Source organism: Macrobrachium rosenbergii, chromosome 27 (assembly GCF_040412425.1).
Source record: "Macrobrachium rosenbergii isolate ZJJX-2024 chromosome 27, ASM4041242v1, whole genome shotgun sequence".
NCBI lineage: Eukaryota > Metazoa > Arthropoda > Malacostraca > Decapoda > Palaemonidae > Macrobrachium > Macrobrachium rosenbergii.
Window position 1 is genome coordinate 15,404,706 of NC_089767.1, and position 22,944 is coordinate 15,427,649.

A 22,944-nucleotide genomic window follows, 5' to 3' on the forward strand; every position below is an offset into this window, starting at 1 on the left:
GTTTTTGGTCTTACATGTTCCTGGATACATGGAAACTAACAAATGCAGACAATTTAGGTGATATACTGGAGCACTGTGATGAAATGAATATCAATTCTGGATGAAAAAATAAGCTAGAAAACCTTTTGGTACATCACTTACTTTAGTTATAATTTTTTTATGAAACAACAAAAAACAAAAGAAAAAAGACCCAATTAGTTAGTGTATCCTAACTCAACAAAACTCTTAATGCCCCAACAACATGAATGATGTTCCCCAGGGAAGGCATTGAGGCTTGTGACAGCAGCCTCTCAGACCTGATAATTCAATACAGTCCCAAGAAATAAATCACCCACAGGGTTCGTGTGTAGGTTATATAAAAAAATGTTTCTGAAAAACTGTCTAAAGCTAGCCCCCCTTTTTTTTAATTGAAGCTTTTTTTAATTTATGCTATGCTGCACTTGGTAAAGAACTTCAATAACTAGTAACAACTAGCCTAGTACCCATATTAGGATCTCCCAACTCCAAAGGTATTGGGATTATACTATCCAACTTTCATGATTAATTTTGGATATGCCTTAACAAATGCTAATACAATCTGACCAATGTATATTTATAAGCTCTGTTATTTATTTCTACTACAGTACTGTATAATAACATTGCAAAATGGCCAGTACAAATTATGCAATGAGAAAAAGAAATAAATCTATCAAACTTTGAAAACTTGTGCAAGTCATCCTTCACAGGGTACTGCACTGGAGATACAATGTACATAGGATTGTAGCACTTTCTGACTGATACTCTCCATCCTTATCTCTAAGTCTCTTGCTGCCTAACTAGCCTGACCTTCTGTTAACTGCTTCGCTTCAAGTTCAATATCACCTGTTTAAAAGCAAATCCCTCGAGATAATTCTATGGCCTGCATCAATAATTGCCACTCAGTGGTCTGTTTGACTAACTTTTAAAATTAATAATACCAAAATTTATAATACTGGTTAAGCAACATTGGGGCTGGTCAGTCGTTGGATGGGTGACTGCTCTCCTCAGCGTTGATTCCTTGGGAAAGGATCTTTACCATAATTTCCTCAGTCTACTCAGCTGTAAATGAGTACCTATTCTCGATGGGGTAGGGTCCAGCTATGGGTTAAATAGCAAAACTCAGCAATGATGGAAAGAAGTGAAAGAATAAACGACAACAACGTAAATGGAACCTCTGGCAACATAGGAGCTTCATCCAGCAGCAAGGTATACAACCCAATCGACGGGGAGGACAGTCAGGTACCTGGAGGTCGTCATCCAGCAACTGACCACCACAACAACAGTAACCAGCAACCAGAGACTGGAGCTACAAAGGCAAACCAGAAGAAGAAATGGGCAAGAGGAGAAAATAAGGAAATATGGAGATGCAACATCAGAAGCAACCCAACAGAAAGAGCATATAGAAGAAGACTGGTCAACATCTGGAATGAGGGAAATAACACCCCTCAAACAGAACAGAGGCTGGCAGACCAAGTAAGGCACATAAAGAAAAAGAACTGGCTCTCCACAACAGAAAGAGAGGAACTGGAAAGAGAAATAACACCCAGCAACGAAGGACAAGACGACAAACTAAGAGACGATGACACACAAAACAAAAGGAATGAGCTACCAAACAACGATACAAGAGGAAACACCGAAGATGTAACAGAGAGGTCGGAATGGGTGAAAAAGATCAGACAATAGATGAAGCCAGATACAGAAAGAACAAAGATCCCCTCCATGAAAGCCTACAACACAAACTAAGGGAAAAAACAAGTGAAGTTAATGAAATAATGAGACTATTCCACACCAGTATCACAGCAACAAATAATGTGGCATATGCAGGAGCAAGGCTAGTAGTTGAACTCATGGAGATACAAACACCAACACCACCATCATAACCAACCCAACAAAAACCAAAACAGCAACCGCCGTAGAAAAGGCGCCTGGAAAACAAAATCATGGTGATGAGATCTGACTTGAGTAAACTGAAAAAGATGGCAGAAAAGAGGCTAAGAAGCAAGAAAACACGAGAGGAACTGAATGAGAAATACAAAGTACAGGAGAAGGGACTAAAACAACACAACAGAAGATATAAAACAGAGGCTTAAAGCCAAAGCACATAAGATCCCACGGTACATGAACAGGAATAAAAGATACCAATAGAACAAACTCTTTGGAACCAACCAGAAAAGACTATACAGTACAGCCAACTAAGAGGGGAAGACAAACACCTGGAAATTCCTGAAGCCGAACCAAGTAAGGGACTCTGAGAAAACATGGAGCAATCCGGTATCACACAACAAGCATGAAACATGGCTCCAGGAAATTAAGGCAGAAGAAATGGGGAGAATAAAACAAAGATTTGGGGAGAATAAAACAAAGATTCACCGAGATCACGACAGACACAGTCAGACACCAACTAAAGAAAATGCCTAACTGGAAAGCCCAAGGTCCCAATGAAGTCCATGGATAATGGCTCAAAAACTTCAAGACCCTATACACACGGATAGCAGAACAACTCCAGCATTGTATCACAATCCACCATGCACCCAAATGGATAACCACAAAGAGAACATCCTTAGTACTGAAAGACAAGAAGAAGGGAAATATAGCATGTAACTACAGGCCTATCACCTGCCTACCAATAATGTGGAAGTTATTAACAGGAATCATCAGTGAAAGGCTATACAACTAGCTAGAGGACACAAACACTATCCCCACCAACACAAAGGCTGCAGAAGGAAGTGTAGGGGCACAAAAGACCAGCTCCTAATAGACAAAATGGTGAAGAGTAGTAAGAGGAGAACCAACCTAAGCATGGCATAGACTGACTACAAGAAAGCCTTTGACATGGTACCACACACGTGGCTAATAGAATGTCTGAAAATATATGGGGCAGAGGAAAACACCATCAGCTTCCTTAAAAATACAATGCACAACTGGAATACAGTACTTACAAGCTCTGGGATAAGACTAGCAGAGGTTAACATCCGGAGAGGGATCTTTCAAGGGAACTCACAGTCCTCACTACTCTTTGTAGTAGCCATGATTCCCATGACAAAAGTACTGCAGAAGATGGATGCTGGGTACCAACTCAAGAAAGGAGGCAACAGAATTAACCATCTGATGTTCATGGACAACATCAAGGTGTATGGTAAGAGCACCAAGGAAATAGATACCCTAATCCAGACTGTAAGGACTGTATCTGGGGACATCAGGATGGAGTTTGGAATAGAAAAATGCACCTTGGTCAACATATAAAAAGGCAAAGTAACAAGGACTGAAGGGATAAAGCTACCAGACGGAAATAGCATCAAACACATAGATGAGATAGGATACAAATACCTGGGAATAACAGGAGACAATATAAAACACCAAGAGATGAAGAACACGATCAGGAAAGAATATATGCTGAGACTTAAGACGATACTCAAGTCAAAACTCAATGCTGGAAACATGATGAAAGCCATAAACACATGGGCAGTACCAGTAATCACATATAGCGCAGGAGTAGTGGAGTGGACGAAGGCTGAACTCTGCAGCATAGATCAGAAAACTAGAAAACACATGACAATACACAAAGTACTACAACCAAGAGCAAATACAGACAGACTATACATAACACGAAAGGAAGGGGGGAGAGGGCTACTAAGCGTAGAGGACTGCGTCAACATCAAGAGCAGAGCACTGGGGCAATATCTGGAAACCAGTGAAGACGAGTGGCTAAAGGAGTGCATGGGAAGAAGGACTGATGAAAGTAGATGAAGACCTAGAAATATACAGGGACAGGAGAATGAAAAATAGAACAGAGGAATGGCACAACAAACCAATGCACGGACAGTACGAGACAGACAAAAGGACTGGCCAGCAATAAAACATGGCAATGGCTACAAAAGGAAGAACTCAAGAAGGAAACAGAAGGAAGGCTAATGGCGGCACAAGATCAGGCCCTAAGAACAAGATGTATCCAAAGAACAATAGATGGAAATAACATCTCACCCATATGCAGGAAATGCAATATAAAAGACGAGGCCATAAACCACACACGAAGCGAATGTCCGGCGCTTGCACAGAACCAGTACAAAAAGAGACATGATTCAGTAGCAAAAGCCCTCCACTGGAGCCTGTGCAAGAAACACCAGCTAGCTTGCAGTAATAAGTGGTACGAACACCAACCTGAGGGAGTGGTAGAAAACGATCAGGCAAAGATCCTCTGGAACTATGGTATCAGAACAGATTGGGTGATACATGCCAATAGACCAGACGTGACCTTGATTGACAAAATCAAGAAGTATCACTCATTGATGTTGTTATACCATGGGACACCAGAGTAGATGAGAAAAAGAAAAAACTGATAAGTATCAAGACCTGAAAATCAAAATAAGAAGTTTATGAAATATGCCAGTGGAAATTGTACCCATAATCATAGGAACACTAGGCACGATCCCAAGATCCTTGAGAAGGAATCTGGAAAAACTTGATGCCGAAGTAGCTCCAGGCTCATGCAGAAAAGTGTGCTACTAGAAACAGCGCACATAGTGAGAAAAGTGATGGACTCCTAAGGAGGCAGGATACAACCCAGAACCCCACACTATAAAAACCACCTAGTCGAATCAGATGACTATGATAGGCAAAAAAAAAAAAATAATAATAATAATAAAATAATAATAATAATAATAACAACAATGTCCAAACCTTCAATTAGTTTTAAAATACTCATACAAGAAATACATATATAAAAAAATAACCAATCAAAACAAACTTATAACGTTTCTATACTGCAGTGAAGACCCATTGGTTAAAGTCATACTGACGTGATAAGTCATGGCAGACAGCCTTAAAAAGAAGATACTAACTGGGCCAACACCAAATTGCTATTTCAACATGAAAAAACCCCCGTATTCGCAAGGGATGCGTACCAAACCCCAACCCCCGCGAATAGCTACAATCCACGAATACTTAAAACCCATCTGAAAACACTTAGAACTGCCTATTTTGATAGTTCAAACACAAAAAAAACCCTCTGAAAATGCTTATACCCGAGTATTTTAATAGTTTTATCACAAAAAGTGCATTTAGTCATGAAAATATGAAAATACAGTAATTAGTGAATATTTCTCTGTGAAAAATACCGCAAATGGGTGAGTCCGCGAATCGTGGGACCATGAATATGGGGGGGGGGTTTACTGTACCAACAAATTTACCAGCCTTTATTGGCTTATTGTTACATATTATTCAACATGAAAGGACATTCATGTGCAGCACAATGGCCATAACTTGCTAAGTGGGCTTCCAAAAAATTTAAGCACATGTAAACCAAATATTAAAATAAAATAAAAAATCAACCAAAAACAAATACTATATATATGGTAGCGGTGCATACATGGGTAAGTTAACCATCTTAAGGATATATTGCATGGAAGTTTAAATTTGATACAATGTACAGCTCTTCTTACATACTGGAAATCAAAATGCCTCTGACACCAGCAGTGTGGTACCTACGGTAACTTACATTAACAATCCAAAAACCTATGGATACCAAGTGTAAAAAATATTGGTACATCTGCTTGTGCAAAAAAAATAAATTTCATCTAAAATATGAAACTTAGCTTCACAATTATTGCTACTGGTTTTCCATTAACATTTTCAGATCCCAGTGACATCATCCCATTCCCCACCCTTGAGATTACAAACAGCATTAAACTTCAAAATGAGACCAACACCAATTATATACCACAAAAATAAATTCACAACAAGCAATAAAAGTAAATCAAGGCTATGTCCAGGATCAGTCATTATATGCTTTGCCAGACATATCTAAGGGGGCCTGCTAAAATCTTAAACGTTCAATTCAAGAAGAACATAAATACTGTCTCTTATGTTACTATACACACACAATTTAAGAATTTTACGGTAAAAATGTCAAGGTTGAGTCAATTGTTCTCTTTGGTAGTTACATGTTCTTTCAAACTTTCAATCCAGGTGTGAGTTCTGATGTGGTATGTGTCATTATTCACAATGACAATCAGCTGGAGTTTTTATCGGATACATTAGAGAACAGACAGCTGGATCTAACACTTTCCCAGAACAATCCAATAAAACTGATTAAAATGTGTAAAAGGATGTAAATTTGAATTTAAGGAGAAATGGCAATGGGTAACCCTTTATCTACAGTGTTAAATGATTTGTACTTGGAATTTTTTAATACCTATAGCAATATATTACAGTATATCAAATCATTCCACACAATGTGGTAAGGTTCAAGTATGTTAATGATACTTGTATTTGGCCAAGGAATGAAAATGTTAAATAACTTTTATGACAAATTGAATAAACTGGTATATACCATAAATAAAATTTACTATGGAAATGGAAAAGGATGGTAGCCAACCCTTTTTGGATTGAGATATAAATAATAGTGTTTATAGACAACTTACCAATACATTTTAAATCAAAATGTTAAACATACAAATATTTCCACACATTGTAGTATGGTTCTAGTAAGCTGATGACATAGTAATATCTATTTGGCCAGGGAATGAAGAGGTAAATAACTTTTTTCACAAATCAAGTCAACTAGCAGATACCATCAACTAAATTCACTCTGGAAATGGAAAAGTGGTATTCAACCCTTTTTTGGGTTAAAATTATATTGTTTAAATAAAACAATATTTCTACCTATGCTCATTTTTATTCTGATCAAAGCAATAAAGTTAAGAAATCAGTTTCCACATCCATGTTTTTGAGCATCAAGTATATAACCTATATAGCCCTGAACACATTCATGATGAAATAGATATTAGAAATGCAGGCAAGAAATTTGAATATCCTAACTCTGTACTGGACAATGCATTAGAAATGGCTAAAAAGACTGTGTTTAAACAATAAGGAAACTTACAACACAAAAACCTGCTTGTACCACCACATAAGAATAATAATTTGAAGCTATCCCCCATCTACTTAAGAATTTTAGAGTTAATGTACCATTTAAGGACAATAAAACAATGAAACACACAGAGTACTTATAAAGGACTCTCTCAACAAGGATGTGTATATTAAATTCCATGTAAGTCAAATGATAATTTTTATATGTCCCAAACTAAAAACAGTGAAAAAGAAATCAGAACAGCATAAAATGTGTGAGATGCGAACAGGTGAACAGTAGTCTTTGGATGTTAGTGAATACAATCATACAATCAACTGGGCAGGGGCAAAAGAGATAATTTATTCTAACAATACACTGGAAACACTCACTACTGACTATAGTTTTCTGAAAGAAAACCTTTGTAAAATTATGAATGTCAGTGAAGGCATGTAAAAACTTAATCCATTAATTTCAAAAGATGGAAAATGTTTAAATTTTAAGGAAGGAAGCAGATTTGGGTGGAAACAATAAACAGATCTGTAAACAACATGACAACCACAAATAAGTGTACACTCCTCCCCTCAGCAAGTTCTACATCCTTGCCAGATGTTCGAACACCACCACCCACTGAGGGGAAACCCTGCCAGGTGACTACACGTAGGCTAAATCCTCAGCAATGGGACAACTTGACTTGCTTCAGACCCTCCTCCAGAGTCCCTACATAAGCCCAGAAAACCAATGGTCTTCAGAGACAGACAGTGGAGAAAGAGCTACCATACAGAAAACTTGTCACCTGCACACAATAAGACAAGCAAGTACTGCCCAAGACTGCAAACGATGCAGACTATGGAGTAACTGGCTTCAAAAGTAGGAAGTCAATATTAAGTCCCTTAAAAGGCATGCCATATGCAGATTCACAGTCCCTCAATGCACAGTTTCCATCCTCACCAAAGCCACTCCCAACATGGAATATCTATGCTTCTAAAGGGAAGAGACCAAGAAACCCTAGGATGCCAAAGGGAAGTGTAGAAGCACCCCATCCCCCTCTCCCCCCACCACCCATGCAGTACTAATAAAAAATTATGTTGTCTTCATAACACACAACGGGGCAAGGCATGAAAGAAATAACAGACTCTACAGAAGGTGGGTCCAGTCTGAAGAGAGATTCATTCCAAAAAAGGCAAAAAGGTAGTTTCCAGAGACAAACAAAGCTGGGGAATGCTAATTGTTCACCCAGTGTTTTAGTGTGAATGGGCCATCTTGCTATTGATTTATTAATTTTCTTTCATCAATTATTATGTTGCAAATTTTTGGTCAAATTGCATGCTAATTGTTCACAGTGTGTTTTACTGTAAAAGTATTGTATCGTCACTGAGTTACTAAAATTCTTTTATCACAATTTATTCTTTCAAATTACTGTATCTTTGTTTTAAATTGTAAGTTCTCTTTTACACAACATATTAAACAGTAGTGCATAAAAATATATGGCAGTGTTTATTGTGATAGGAACAACCTCATGTGAATTGTTAACAAAAAGCCAATGTAAACTTTAAAAAATTCTTGAGAAGAAATATAAATGTTCATTTCTATATAAAAGAGAATGTTCAACCAAATGCTTGACTGCCAGACTGTGAATGTTTAGGCTAATTCTGATTCACATTATTCTGGAATTCTCTTGAACTTTATGTGTAACAAACTGTTATTTTGATAGTGATGTTCTTTGGTTTTGCTGGCACCATCTTAGTTCATTTTAAAATGGAAATGAGTTTACTTTAAGAGACTATAAAGTTTCATAAAGCAAGTTGTTTGTTCATATTAGTTTCCACTTTTGTTTTTTTTTTGAGTAACTGAAATTGCAATTGGCATTTTTTATTGCTTTGTTTATTTCAAGTTTTTATTTTGGTTTCCATTCAGTCTGTAATGGAAACTCAATATATTAAAAAAATATGGAGTATTACTAAACTGTAGAGTCCTTGGTATCCTCTAGCTGCTTGCAGGTTTAAACAAAAATGTTAGCTTGCTTTTTTTAAATCCAAAAATAAATAACATTTCTCAAGGTCAAAAACCCTAAATATGCTTAAAGTTATACATTTAAGCAAAATGTGACTATTAAAAACTAGTTAATTTGTGACAATATAAATCTTTCCATTCAGTCTTAATGGAAACTCATAAAAAAATATGGAGTTTACTAAACTGTAGAGTCCTTGGTATCCTCTAGCTGCTTGCAGGTTTAAACAAAAATGTTAGCTTGCTTTTTTTAAACCCAAAAATAAATAACATTTCTCAAGGTCAAGTTTTATAAAGATAAGGAAACCACAGAGATCTAGAAATTCATTTTGAAGGACAACTAGTATGACTCACTTTAGAGAGAGATAACAGTAAATAAAAAATATGAGAGAGAGAGAGAGAGAGAGAGAGAGAGAGAGAGAGAGAGAGAGAGAGAGAGAGAGAAGACACCCTTACATTATTTTCACACAACAAAGTTCATTTAATATGCTTAAAGTTATACATTTAAGCAAAATGTGACTATTAAAAACTAGTTAATTTGTGACAATATAAATCTTCCCAACCAATAGTAATAATCATGGAATAAATTTACGGTATTACTCGTGTTATACATGAAATTAAATGTTCTTTCCACTTTAATATAAGATAGTACTGCATTTTCAGGGTTCCTATTGTATAACTGAATATTTATAACAGAACTTTATCTTCCAATAAAAAACTACTGTACATTTTGTCAGATGTGTTAGCAATATCAATAGTGCATGGATTAATTCATTAAATGCTGCCGTACGTATTTCCATGCAATAAAATCCCAACAGCTCCCACTTGCATTGGTCAAGATTAAGAGGCCCCTCAGTGTATAAAACCTGGACACATATACTGTTACTTAGCAAAGTTGGGAATATGCAATTCTGGATGCGTAATACTATAACACTTGAATACACTTCATTTTCAGTATATGCACTTGGCTATAATGTGTGGCAACCACTGACGGTGACATTTTCCTATGGAATGATAATTTTATATAAAATTACATATTAATAAACTACCTTTTGTACAAAGTTGATTCACCTCTAAAACAGAGTACATTATTCAATTAAGTTGAAGCCATCATCTATTCCCCATATTCCCTCAAAAACCAATTGCCTACGACACATTTAAGTATTGCACTATAGCCATTCTGGCCTCTACAAAGTATTCTAACAATACTCCAACTTAATAAATCTTAAAAAACAAATTTCAATGTTACACAAAAGTTTAAAAGTACAGTAAACCCCCCGTATTCACGTTCTCATGATTCGCGGACTCATGCATTTGTGGGTTTCTCTGTGGAACATATCTAGCCATTATTCGCGGAAAATTCGCCCATTCGCGGTATTTTTCACTGAGAAATATTCACTAATTACTGTATTTTCATATAATTTTCATGAATAAATGCACTTTTTGTGATAAAACTATTAAAATACTCAGGTATATGCATTTTTACAAAGTTTTTCTGTGTTTAAACTATCAAAATGGGCAGTTCTATGTGTTTTTAGGGGGTTTTAAGTATTCGCGGATTTCAGCTATTTGCGGGGGTGTGTGTGTGTGTGTGTGTGTGTGACGCATTCCCCGCGAATACAGGGGGTTCACTGTACAGTAGCTTGAAACTGAGATTTCTGCTACAGAATACATTAAAATTTTCATGATAGGTATAAACTTCAAGATCAGCATAGAGAACTGAATTTTCCAAACCTTAAATTTACTAATATTGTACTATATAGTATTGTACAGTATACAGAATCAAATTTCTACTTGCTTTTAGAGAAGTCATGGACCTACTGCACCTGTATTTCAACAAGAACCCCATTCCATATCTAATAGGGTTTGTATTCCTGACAGAACAGCTAAATTTTTAAAACCTTTCAAGATATTTGAGGTAATTAATATTTTTTTAAATCATACTGAAAGTTACACCAAATTTTCCTACTTATTTCCTCCTAAGTCATAATCTGTATATAAATGAACCACATGTGCATTACATCCAAAATGTTCTCATTTGAATAATAATATGGCCAGCGCTCTCTCTCTCTCTATATCCTTTCAAGATATTTGAGGAAATAAATATTTTTTTATATCATGATGAAAGTTACACTAAATTCTCCTACTCATTTCCTAAGTTATAATTCTGTATATAAATGAACCACATGTGCACTACATCCAAAAGTCCTCATTTGAATCATAATAAGGCTAGCACTCTCTCTCTCTTTCTCTCTCAAATGTACTATGTCTAAATTGAGGGGAACAGAAAGCAGCAAAATGCAGTACTGTACAAAGAATAGCACTATTATGCTTGACCTCTGCTAGGTTAAAAAATAACACTAGCCTACTTTGTAATTCACTTGGTATAAAAAAAAAAAAAAGAATAAAGCAATTTGGATTTCAGTGCACTTCATTTACCTCAAATTACTAAATGTCTGTGAAAAAACTAAACAGCTTGGCCAAGCTCAGGATACAATTAAAAGATTTCTCAAGGCCTAGGCTATCCTAACTAGCCTAAACTACACAAACTTCCAAAAATAATGTATCACATGGCAATATTTTCATACAAAACCATCGTACTATGCTTCTACCATGTATAAAGAAATAAAATAAATGGCAGAAAACAAAGTAGCCTTTCCTTTTCCTTAAACTGAAGGATGTCTCGAAGAAGAGTGAGATACGCTACAAAACTTCAGCATGTACTAAAATGATAACCATGAGTATTCACATCTTACAATCAATTACCATACATAAATATGCATGTATACAAAACCAACATTGAAATGGAAAAGATTCACTATACTGTAATAAGATATTCAGAACTATTATCCACAAACCACAGTGGTGAAGTGATGCTTCAAGACATTTTGATTGAGAATATGCTGCACTGTCTAATATTAGTTGCCAACATTTGTTGTTCATATAAAATCATACTACAGTACAGTATATTAAATAGAGAAGATCTCTCAACTCCTTCTCCTTGGCTGGAAAAGAATTAAAACTATCTTACTTTGCATTTAGCATGTACAGTTTTCTGTTTGTACTACTGTACTAACCATTGATTACATTAACTTGTATCAAGATATGGATTTAATATGCTGTACTGTATATCATTTCCGTAACACTGTACTGTACTGTACTGTACATATTCTCATTAGTGGCTTAACTTTCCAAAATCCTTAGTGATCATTTCACAACAATAACTCTAAGGATCAATTAACTAATTGTCACAACTTGCTCATTCTCCTCTAATGTCCTGATTTGCTACATAGGTGCATTAGGAAGCATAGACACTAAACATATACCCTCTCCCCAAAACATCCTCCAATTTAATGTAAATGAAAAGCACTGTACAGGTAGTCTTCGGTTATCGGCGGGGATTCCATTCTGAGGGCGTGATGATAACCGAAAATCGCCAATGACCGAAATTCGGCGATTTTCGGGGCTTATCAGCGCTGAAAAACGCCAAATTTCGGTTATTGGCGCCTCTGTTAGGTATGTATCGGTGACAATACCCAATTATCAGCATCGATAAGTGGAAATCAGCAATTTTCGTCGCCAGACAAGCACCATAAAACCGGATTGCCGTTAACCGAGCCCGCCGTTAACTACGGACTGCCTGTACTGTTTTCTACTGTTTATTTTAGTTTTGTTGCATCAGAAATTTCATGTTCAATATTCACACAGCCTACAGTAGTTTTCATGCTCCTCCTACTCTATCTTGCCTAGCTAAGATAGCATGGACTATGGAACCTCCCATCAGAGCCCGGGATTAGCCTAAACCCACTAGAATACCAGGTACAATAATTCATAAGAATAATTTTAGTTGTAAATACAATAATGATAAACATCCATGTATCTCATATTCTTATATACTGTAAAGCCAAAAACTAGCAATGATGCTGTAAGCCATTTTATTCTTCTCAAAAGTAGCTTAGTTCGGGCCAGCCCTAGGAGAGTTAATATTAACTCAGTGGTCTGGTTAAACTAACGTAAAAAAAAAAAAAAATACACAGGCCATTTGTATCATTGTATACTATTCAAGTTTCTACAGCATTTTCACTAATTCAAATACATTATACCTTCGTTAAAATCTAGTGGTAAGTATTGATAAATCAATGTCTGTCAACACTGAATTAGCCTAAGGGGTTAGCTAATAAGTAAAGGTAGAAAATAAGAAAAAAAAATAAATAAAAAAACTAAAAAAAGTGATTATATATTTGAAGTTCAAAAGCCCTGGGGAATCTCCCAAAAACACTCTAAGTGATGCATAAAATTTATGGTGTACATATTTGTTAGGTACAATATTGTTTGTTAAAATTACAAGTTTAATTAACATCTCCCAATTATCCAACTGCACCATCACCCACTGATGCAACTAAAGCCAATGCAAGTAGCCTTGAAACCTTACTCCCACTTATATATATAAGTCCCTATCTCACACCATATAACCTACACTGGACTTGGAAAAAATTTTGTGTTGTTCCAGCATCCCCAATGCCTCCAAAGATTACGGCCTCAGTGAAATTCTGCCACTAGTGTCTTTCCCGTGATTACACTTCCAAAAAGTTCCTCTCAGTTCAAGAGTTCTCATCCAAATAAGTCTGGGTCTTGCAACTCTTCAGGCAACCATCACAGTGCAGTAGACACTATCCCACACTACTCTCCCTGAGAAGACCTAAACCTTCTCCATTCCCCATTTGTCATTATCTTATCTACATAAGGAACACCCATGATTTTCCTTTTGGTATCAATTCTCACACTATCCCACCACCTCACTGAATGTTCTTCTCAAAACTTTATTCCCAAAATGACAAAATATTTTAGATGTAAAAGTTCCACCATCATACCATGATTCATGTATGTACAGCAACTCCAGCCTACCGTATTGATTGCCAAATGTTACATGTCTGCACATTTTTTAACCTGCATTTACTACTGAAAAACAATATCTTTAATCCTTTATCCTACTAACTCTTGTTACTCTGTCATTTTGATCATGCTCTGTTCTCATAATCAGTTTTTCCTAGATGTAGGCTATATATCCCACTCTCTACATAGCCTATATTATGAAGTCTATTATGCAAGCTTTGTAAATCCTGTAATGTTTTTTCAATCAAAACAGCTTTACCTGCATATTCTAGGTCTCTCCTATGTCTATTGTTACTCCTATCAAAACTTTTCTTCCCATATCAAACCACTTTTTTCACTGTAAGACCTTGACAATAAAGGGGACATAATATTCTCTTATAACACCCCAATACAGTACTGTACTGTATTTACTGCAAATTTACTCAATAGGACTCCAACATTAAATCTGCATCTGCTCTGTTGATTGAATGGGTCTTGAGTACTATATTGGAAAATCCTCTGGTGGGTCCAATACAGAATGGAAAGGGTAAACTATCATAGTGCAATGGTTAACTGTGAAGATGCACCTCATTACTCACTGTTGCACAGCAGAGGTCTTTTTTAAATCATATGTATAAAACTTATTTTTATTATTATAATTAATACTTTCAATACATATACATACATAACCTAAGGGTCACTTGAGTTTGGTGATAAGAGTATGTACTTGACTGTGTGGGTGTAGTTTGGCTACCATTTTGTGAAGATGCCCATGAGCGAGACATTTTACTTGTTCAAGTGCAGTACTGTACTGTATTTATGACTGCATTTCAAGTAAAATATAATTAACTGCCTAATTCACATATCAGTTTTACATTGTTCTCCCGTGGATTCTGTAGGTTTTATTGACCACATATAAATGTTGATTTGCACAGGGTAAGCTAAGGAAATGTCAAGGTCAAGTTAGAGTTTTGTAGTAGTTCATCATACACACAAAATGTAAGCTTCCTGTATTAACAGTTCACAATTGTCTGCACCCAATCTTGCATCTACAGTACTAGAATGAATGAAAGGTTACTGTGATCATAATACATGCCCTTTTTTCATCCAGTGCATTTTTTTGTTTTTTGCTTCTTGAGATTGTTAAGGGTTACACAAAGGACCATTATACAGTATATTTTTCTTCAATAGTTCCTCTTGCATTTCGAGCAGTTTAAAATCTTGTCGGTGCTAATCACTGTCTTTTGATTTTCCCCCATCCAATACATCTGGTTTCCTACCATGGTCTCCCAATTAGTTAAATGGGGGTTAGGACAGAAGGGTAGTACTGTATGTATGTTAATAATGGTTGAAAATGCATAGAACACAAGTTAACCAGTAACATATACTGTATTGGGTATCATTTGTGTGTTTGGTGAAGAAATTAATTTGTCATACTACTGTACTACCAATTTAAATTCTTATGATCAACAATCAGCATAATTGTGACTGTCAATTTCAACTAAAAAGAATTACTACTTCACATGAAATCACAACTACCACCACCTCAACAACCTCAATCATGAAAATCCAACAGACTTCAGTCACTGAATGCCATCCAATAAAATCTCTTACAATTAGGCTACAGCACCTACAATCTCTCCATGTCATAGAGTATCACTTCACAATGCAGATCTATTTCTTCTTACCCTTCATGCACTCAGGTGTGGAAATACAGACTCCCAAAGAGGAATAAAGTACCTTCATGTTTTGTCGAAATTCAATTTTACAAGAAGCCACACTGTTTTCAAGTTTAACTTTAATGAACAACTAAAAGTTTACACATGCTAGTCTTGCAAATTTGTGGATACTTATTCAAAAGCTGTTATCACATCATCCTTATTTACTCTTGGAAGACATTCTTTCTGCCCTCATTTGTTTACTATTGCAATTTATAGTTCTCTTGAGTAACTTGTTCTTGTGTTCTGTTTTCGAATAAATCACTTCTTTGTGTATTTAAAGGTGGTTTTTACATTTTTGTTGCATTTTGGCTCTATTAATCTATACTGTCCATGTTCTTCCCTGTATTTATACTTTGTTATATTTTGGACAATATGGTTTATTATTCTTAATCCCAATGTACTGTATATCCAAACACTATATTCAATAGGTCACCAGTGACCACCAACAGGCTGGGAGTGACACTATCCTGTGGGTATTCATTATTAATCCTGGAGTTTCAAACATTTTTTGGTACACCACTGTAAAGCCTATTACGCTAGTCTACTCTTGTGATTTCATTGTTATGTATGAGCATTTTAAACATAACCATGTTTAGGTATTCCTTTAAGATGATGTTCTATTTTCACATTTAATTTAAAAGCTATGTGCTGTACTGTAACTAGTTTCATCAATTAGCACACTCAAGTTCCACATTACTTTTACTCTTAGCACCTCTGTAACATTTATTTTTAGCATTTTATTAACATTTATTTTTAGTATTTTATTATACAGCTTTTTTGAGCTTTATTAACCTACTAATATTTCTTAACACTTCTTAGTTTGTCTTTCTCTATTCATCTTAATGTTTACCTTTATGTTCCATATTCTGGCATGACATTCAGGGTTGTATAACCAAAAAAAAAAAAAAAAAAAAATTAACTTCGTGGTTTTTTCATAATTCACAATAATGATAATTGTGTTCATGGTACACAGTATTGGTGCTTTGGACAGTAACTTGTAGCACTCTATGGCAGTCTTTTTTTTGGGGTAGGAGTGGAGAGAATGGGAAGGGGGGGGAAAAGATTTGCAGTTTTCAGTTTGTACTTGATGAGTTCTACTTATAAGTTGGCTCTTAAATCATTTCAGTGCATAGTTTTCAATGCAAATGCATTTTAAGTCTTTTACCATAAGATCCTGCACTACTTGAAATGCTTTAATTTGGTGTACTAATACTGTACTGTATTTGCACAGCACGGTATTTGACATTTAGCATTATCCATATGCAGTATTTCATGTGGTCATGTATTACTGAGTGCTGTAGTACTGTACAGTGTTTCTGTGGAGCGATTCTTTTTAAAAACTAACTTTTCTCACAGAAAACTGCATCTTTCAAAAAACTGCAAGTTATGATACTGGCTGATACAACTGAGGACTGATTACAGCATATCCTTCACGTGGACTGATTGCAGATTATCCTTCATTCTTGATAACTTGTTACTCATATTTTCGAAATATGTGGTCCGTCATCTTGTTCTTGCCTATTATTTATCATTTTATAATGAAGACATCTTCATGACAATTTGCTGCTTGGTTACCATCACAATGTCTTTTTATCTTTCTTTCCTTTCTCACAGTTTTCCTTATAAAAATAATTTTTCAACTTCCTATTATTTCAATTTTTATTACAGAAATCTGCAAATGTATTTGCATACAAATTCTTTGTTATAGAAATATGTTTAATTAGGCCAATTTCAGTGTGTTAAATTGTTCTTACGTCTGTGGATTCTACAGGTGTTACTGCCAGCTAGGAATATTGGTTTGCATAAGGTAAGCTAAGTAAATGTCAAGGTTAAGCTTGAGTTTTGCTGTTGTAAATTACATGCTAAGCTTCTGTTTACCATATTCCCTTGTTCACATTCCACAGCTGTGCACTGAACCCTTGGAGCTATTAGTATGAATGAGAGAGGTTACAGTGATTACATGCCATATTTTTATCCAGTGTATTTTTGCTCCTTGAGATTTTTGGGGATTACACATTTTTCTTTAAGAGCCTCTTTTGTGTTCTGAGCATGATTTACAACTCTTGTTGGTGCTACTTACTATCTTTTGATTGCCCCCATCCCAAATAAAACTGGTTTCCTACCATGGTCTCCCAGTTTGTTAAATGGGGGGGCAGAGAGAAGGGTAGCTTACACAATAATAATTGTTAAAAATGCATAAAACCAAGATAAGCAGTAGGAAATGTACTATATATAGGCTATATGGTTTATGTGTTTGGTGAAGCGATTAATTTGTTATACTATTACTGTACCCATTCAAATTCTTACAATCAATATCAGCATTTAGCAAAATTGTTAATTTCAACTAAAATATATAAAAAAAACAAAAACAATCATTCCCATGCGGTCATTCCATAATTTAAACAGCTTCAACCATGAAAATTCAAACTAACCTCAACATCAAGTGCAACCCAACAATATCTCACAATTATTACTAACAATCTTCTTCACTTGTCACAGTGTATCACTTCACTAAGCACTTCTGCTTCTCCATGCCCTTGAGGCAAGTGTGGAACTAATCATCCACCCCAAGACACAAATACTTTCATGTTTTAACCAAATTCAAGTACACTACAGTCACACTCTTTTTAGAAGTTTAACTTTAATGAACTATTATTAATTAAAAAAAAAACTAGTTTTGTATATTTGTGGATACTTATTCAAATGCTGTCTCCTGCCATCGATCACTGTCCTTTATGTATTTTTGGAGACATGCTTTCAGCCATCATTTGTTTGTCTCTTGTAGTTTGTACTTCTCTTGAGTAACTTGCTTTCGCACCGTTTCTGAACAAATCCATTGTGTATGCTGAAAGGGTCTTCTTCCTACATCTCTGTTGCATTTTGGGCTTTATTACTCTATATTTGGCCATGCTCCTATATGCTTTTATACTTTCTGAGGTATATTTTCAATAATTCTGTTTATTCTTCTTTATCACAATGTATCATCAAACACACTTCATATTCAATAGGTAGCCAGTGAAGATCAATATGGCTAAGACTGACCCTATCTTATGGGTTTTTATTCATTATTAGTCCTGTAGCTTCAATAAATACTTTGGTACTAAATATTTATTGAAGACAATACAGAGGTTGCTACATCAGTATACCGGTATGTACAAGCATTTTCAACATATCCATGTTTAGGTACAGTATTCCTTTATAGAGAGGCTACATATTTTGGTTGAAAATGTTCTATTTTCACTACATTTAATATCTGATCTGTCATAATGTATTTACATTTTCATCTACTAGCACTCATTAGTTACTCACTGTTTTACTATTTGCATGTCTATCATTTATTTTTACAGTTGCATTATCAAACTTTTTCAACTTTATTTAGCCTACCTATTAATACATTAACTTCATTTAGTTTGTCTTTTTCTGTTAATCAACTTGGAAAGACCTTCAAGGTTGCATAAGTTGGTAAAATTTTACATCCTTTGAAAAAACCTTGCGTGCATCATGGTTTTAAACATAAATGTGTACACGGTAAACAGTATTGGTGCCTTATAGCACTGCTGTTAGCAGAATTATTTTAACACATTTTTCTTTTTCAGTGTACTTAATTCCTACTTATGGCATGGTTCTTAAATAATTTCAGTACATTATTCATACATTACTGTACCAAATGCTGTAATTTCATCAAATATTATTAGTTTTCACCATCTATTATCTGCTTTATATATATATTTCACGTGGTCATTTACAATAGGTACAAAAATTTTTCAGTGGATTGTTCCTTATTAAAAACTTTTCAGTGGAACTTTCCTTATTAAAAACTTACTACAGTATCTTGTAGAAAATTACATCTCTCAAGAAATTACAAGTTTTAACATTGGTCTATTAAATTCTAATGATTGATTTTATCCTTTATTCTTGAAAATTGGTGTGGCTTATGCCATTTCCTCAATATTCAGGTACTGTAGTAATCTTGCTCTTGACTCCTGTTTTTCATTTTATATTAATACTGTACTGTTCAATGTTCACCAGGGATATATGGGTCTGCATCACACTGTCTTTTTATCTTGCTTCATTTTACAATTCTTTCCTTGTACAAATTCTTTATACAACTTCTTAGTTTTCTATCTTTTCATTAAAGAAATTTACAAATTCATTTGCACACAAAAACTTTACAAAAGAAATATGATGGGCATGACGTAGTTACACTTTACAGATGTGTTGAAAAATAGTAAAGTGGTTACCTAAGGTAAATTACATACTGAATTACTGTTTTTGGGTACATTATATACTGAATTATTGTACATGGATTAAACTAAATATCACTGAATGATCTAATTTCCAAATTTACGTATTTCAAAGTTTTACTTTCATTACTTAATAACCCATATTTATTCATCTAACTCCTGAAATAGTAAAATTTCGTCTTGCATACTTCAACAGACACTTAGGGGGTCTGGCTTACTGATCAGTAACTGTCAGTTCACCAGCAAATCTAATAATTGTATGTTTTACATTTTTATATATATGTGAAATGTAATGAAATAAAAAGAAGGTTCAAATGAGCCGTAGGCAATTACTGAATACAATACAGAAGCATACATATACTAGCCTATCAGCATCTGAACAAGTGGCCTGGCTATGGCTCCCACTTAATAAAAGATCACCCCAAGGATACTTCACAGCCTAACCTTCCAATATCCTAATCTTAACCTAAGGCAATGTACCCTAATCTTAACCTAGGGTAATATGCCCTAAACTAGCCAGGGATGGTATGCCACCCCCTGGACTCCCTTAAATGTGACATCATGCATAACAGAACGTATGCACAATTATTTTGACCAATTAACTCATCTCAAACATTCCTGAATGTATCTGGAAAATAAATTTTTAAATGTTTGGTCATGTAATACCGTATAAAAACTAAATGTGCCTCTTAATCTCTATATTTAGTAGTCAGTCACTGTTTCTGCTCTCACTTAAGTCTTACTGTCTTTCTTCTTTACAAAAAGTGTACAAAGAAATAACTGCATGTAGTGAGAATGACTAAATACTCTAAAAAAATCTTTCAAACTACTGCTTGTCCTAGATACAAGTCTACATGCTTCATGGACAACATCCATACTTTACTTTTTATGTTTGTTAATTACACACTTATGCTGTTATCATTCCTGTTCCTTTTCATCTTCCATCTCTAGTTTCTAATTTTCCTTTCTCTTAGACAAGTACCCAATGTCTATGTGGACTTAATCCACAAAGTTGTAAAAAAAGAAATGGTAATTGATTCAATTCCATGTCAACACAGAATTTAATCTTAGAAGTGGTTTTATTATGGCTTGCAGCACCAAATGTAGCCAGAAAGGCATAAAATATGAGGTAAATAGATGTTAAAATATATGGTTCATGTATCTGGTAAAGAATTAAGGTGTAACAGCTGCCCAAAAAGTTACTACATTATCCAATGACCACCATAATAATTGCTTACTCATCCTGAGAAGAAAAATTCTGCATATGAGTGAATATCTGGCTACATGTCAGTTGAAGTTTGCCAGCACCTTCAGATTCCAATGAATGGCAATCTATCAGTTGAGTTTGTCAGCTTCTTCATATTCTAAAGATAATGATGCTTGGATAATAAAGGTTTTAGGCATGGATGAAATGCAGCATCAAACTCATAATTTAATAAACATGTTTAAGTCAATGTATCAAAGTTTCCTGTTAGTTAAACTCCCAGTCCATACTTGGCCTAAGACATAGATATAAAAACATCAATTTTGTGGGACATATTTGTCACTTTTAAGAGTATGGGCTAAATGTTTTGACAAGGCTACAGGTCACCTACATGGCCTAGCTTATGAATGTAGTTGTGTATAAAAGATTATAGACAGCAGGTTTACATGTGTATGCTTATGCGTAGATCACGCCCATTTAAAGAGGTCCAGATGACACTAAACAAGGAGCAATAATCTTTTTACTCTACGCTACACATAAAACATGGCCAAATATCACCATCTAAAGGATATAATTTGTATAAAGGTAGAAAACATATTTGCTTACCAAAGTACACAGGCCTATACAACACTCTGATGCATGGGCCTACATACATAAAATGGTCCAAACTGGCTAGTTAAGCCAGGCCATCATCATAACTTGTAAAAATAAAAGAGATAGAAAGATAAATAACATGGGTGGTAATTTATCAGCCTAAGCTACATGCCTACACTGGGTAGGCTAGGCCTAAAGAAAACTCCTGCAAGTTACAAACTATTTTTAGTCCCAGGCCTACAGAAAGCCAAGACGGGGATTTTTAATTCTAAAAAACAAGACAACAGAAAGCCTTCAAGCCGTTTTCAAGAAGCCCAAAAATCTTCACCAGAAGCCTACGCCAAACTCCAAGGGTGACAAGCTACCGCAGGCACCATAGGCCTACCCTGCAGAGGAAAGCTCTCCGCCTAGGGAGCCTCCTGCTGGAGGCACACAGGTGCAACAACAAGCTTCCCCGCCGCCACCGCCTCCCCCTCCACCCCCTCCCACCGATGCCATTTTGACCGCTACGACCAAAGGACATCACCATACCCCGAGAGGGGCCCCGTGACCGACGCCCATAATTGTGGGGTCGTTTCCCGGGTGGGCGGCAACGTACCTGGAGAATATTTCGGATCCATTTTCCCTCCGTGTGACGTTGATGACGGAGGCGACGACGAAGACATCACGATGAACCCCGGGAAGTTCTTGAACCCTTCTTTGTCTCTGTGAGGCGTCGCACACAAGCCCTCGTCGGTTGGCGTCGTCGTCGGAACGTCGCTCACTTCATTTGGATCTTCCTCTACACATTTTTCACACTCGCTTGTTTCACTCGCTGCGTCATATTTACCCTCACTCACGGTCGCCATAACACTGTCAGGGCCCCGGATGTGACTTCCAGAAGTCGCCATCAGATGGCACCACTTCACAAACACAGACACTGACGCACGCACGCACGCACTAACACCGCTTTGGCGTATTCCCGTTTGTTTGCTTCTCTCGGGATGTGTTTGTGTACTGTAGTTAGTCCTCTCTTCTTATGCACAATGTCTCTTCATACGCTGATTATTGAATACACTGCCAATGGTAATCAGTACATATATATTCATACATACATACATACATACATACATACATACATACATGTATACATACATATGTATGTATGTACTTATATATATATATATATATATATATATATATATATATATATATATATATATATATATATATATATATATATATATATATATATATATATATATATATATATTTCAGCACTTCAAGTGTGGGGATGTATTTGTTTGTGAATAAAAGTAAAATTTTTCTTATAGAAAGCTAACAAATAACTCATATACTCTACTATCAAGTTAGATCAGATATTACAGCATCTCTCAACTGACCGACAATTTAATAATCAAGAGACATTTTGGAGAGTACATGTAAGAAAATAGGCGG

At 35.5% G+C, this 22,944-nt stretch overlaps 1 protein-coding gene across 4 annotated transcripts in view; it reads right to left on the reverse strand.

Moving 5' to 3' along the window:
* Positions 1-22,944, reverse strand: part of LOC136853427 (lysine-specific demethylase 9-like) — a 141,736-nt gene that overhangs the window by 103,385 nt on the left and 15,407 nt on the right. For all 4 annotated transcript variants that reach the window (XM_067128977.1, XM_067128976.1, XM_067128979.1 and 1 more), the window contains exon 2: positions 22,106-22,563. In XM_067128977.1, the coding sequence (XP_066985078.1) occupies positions 22,106-22,397 (292 nt within the window). In that variant the 5' untranslated portion in view covers positions 22,398-22,563. The remainder of the gene's footprint in view (positions 1-22,105; positions 22,564-22,944) is intronic.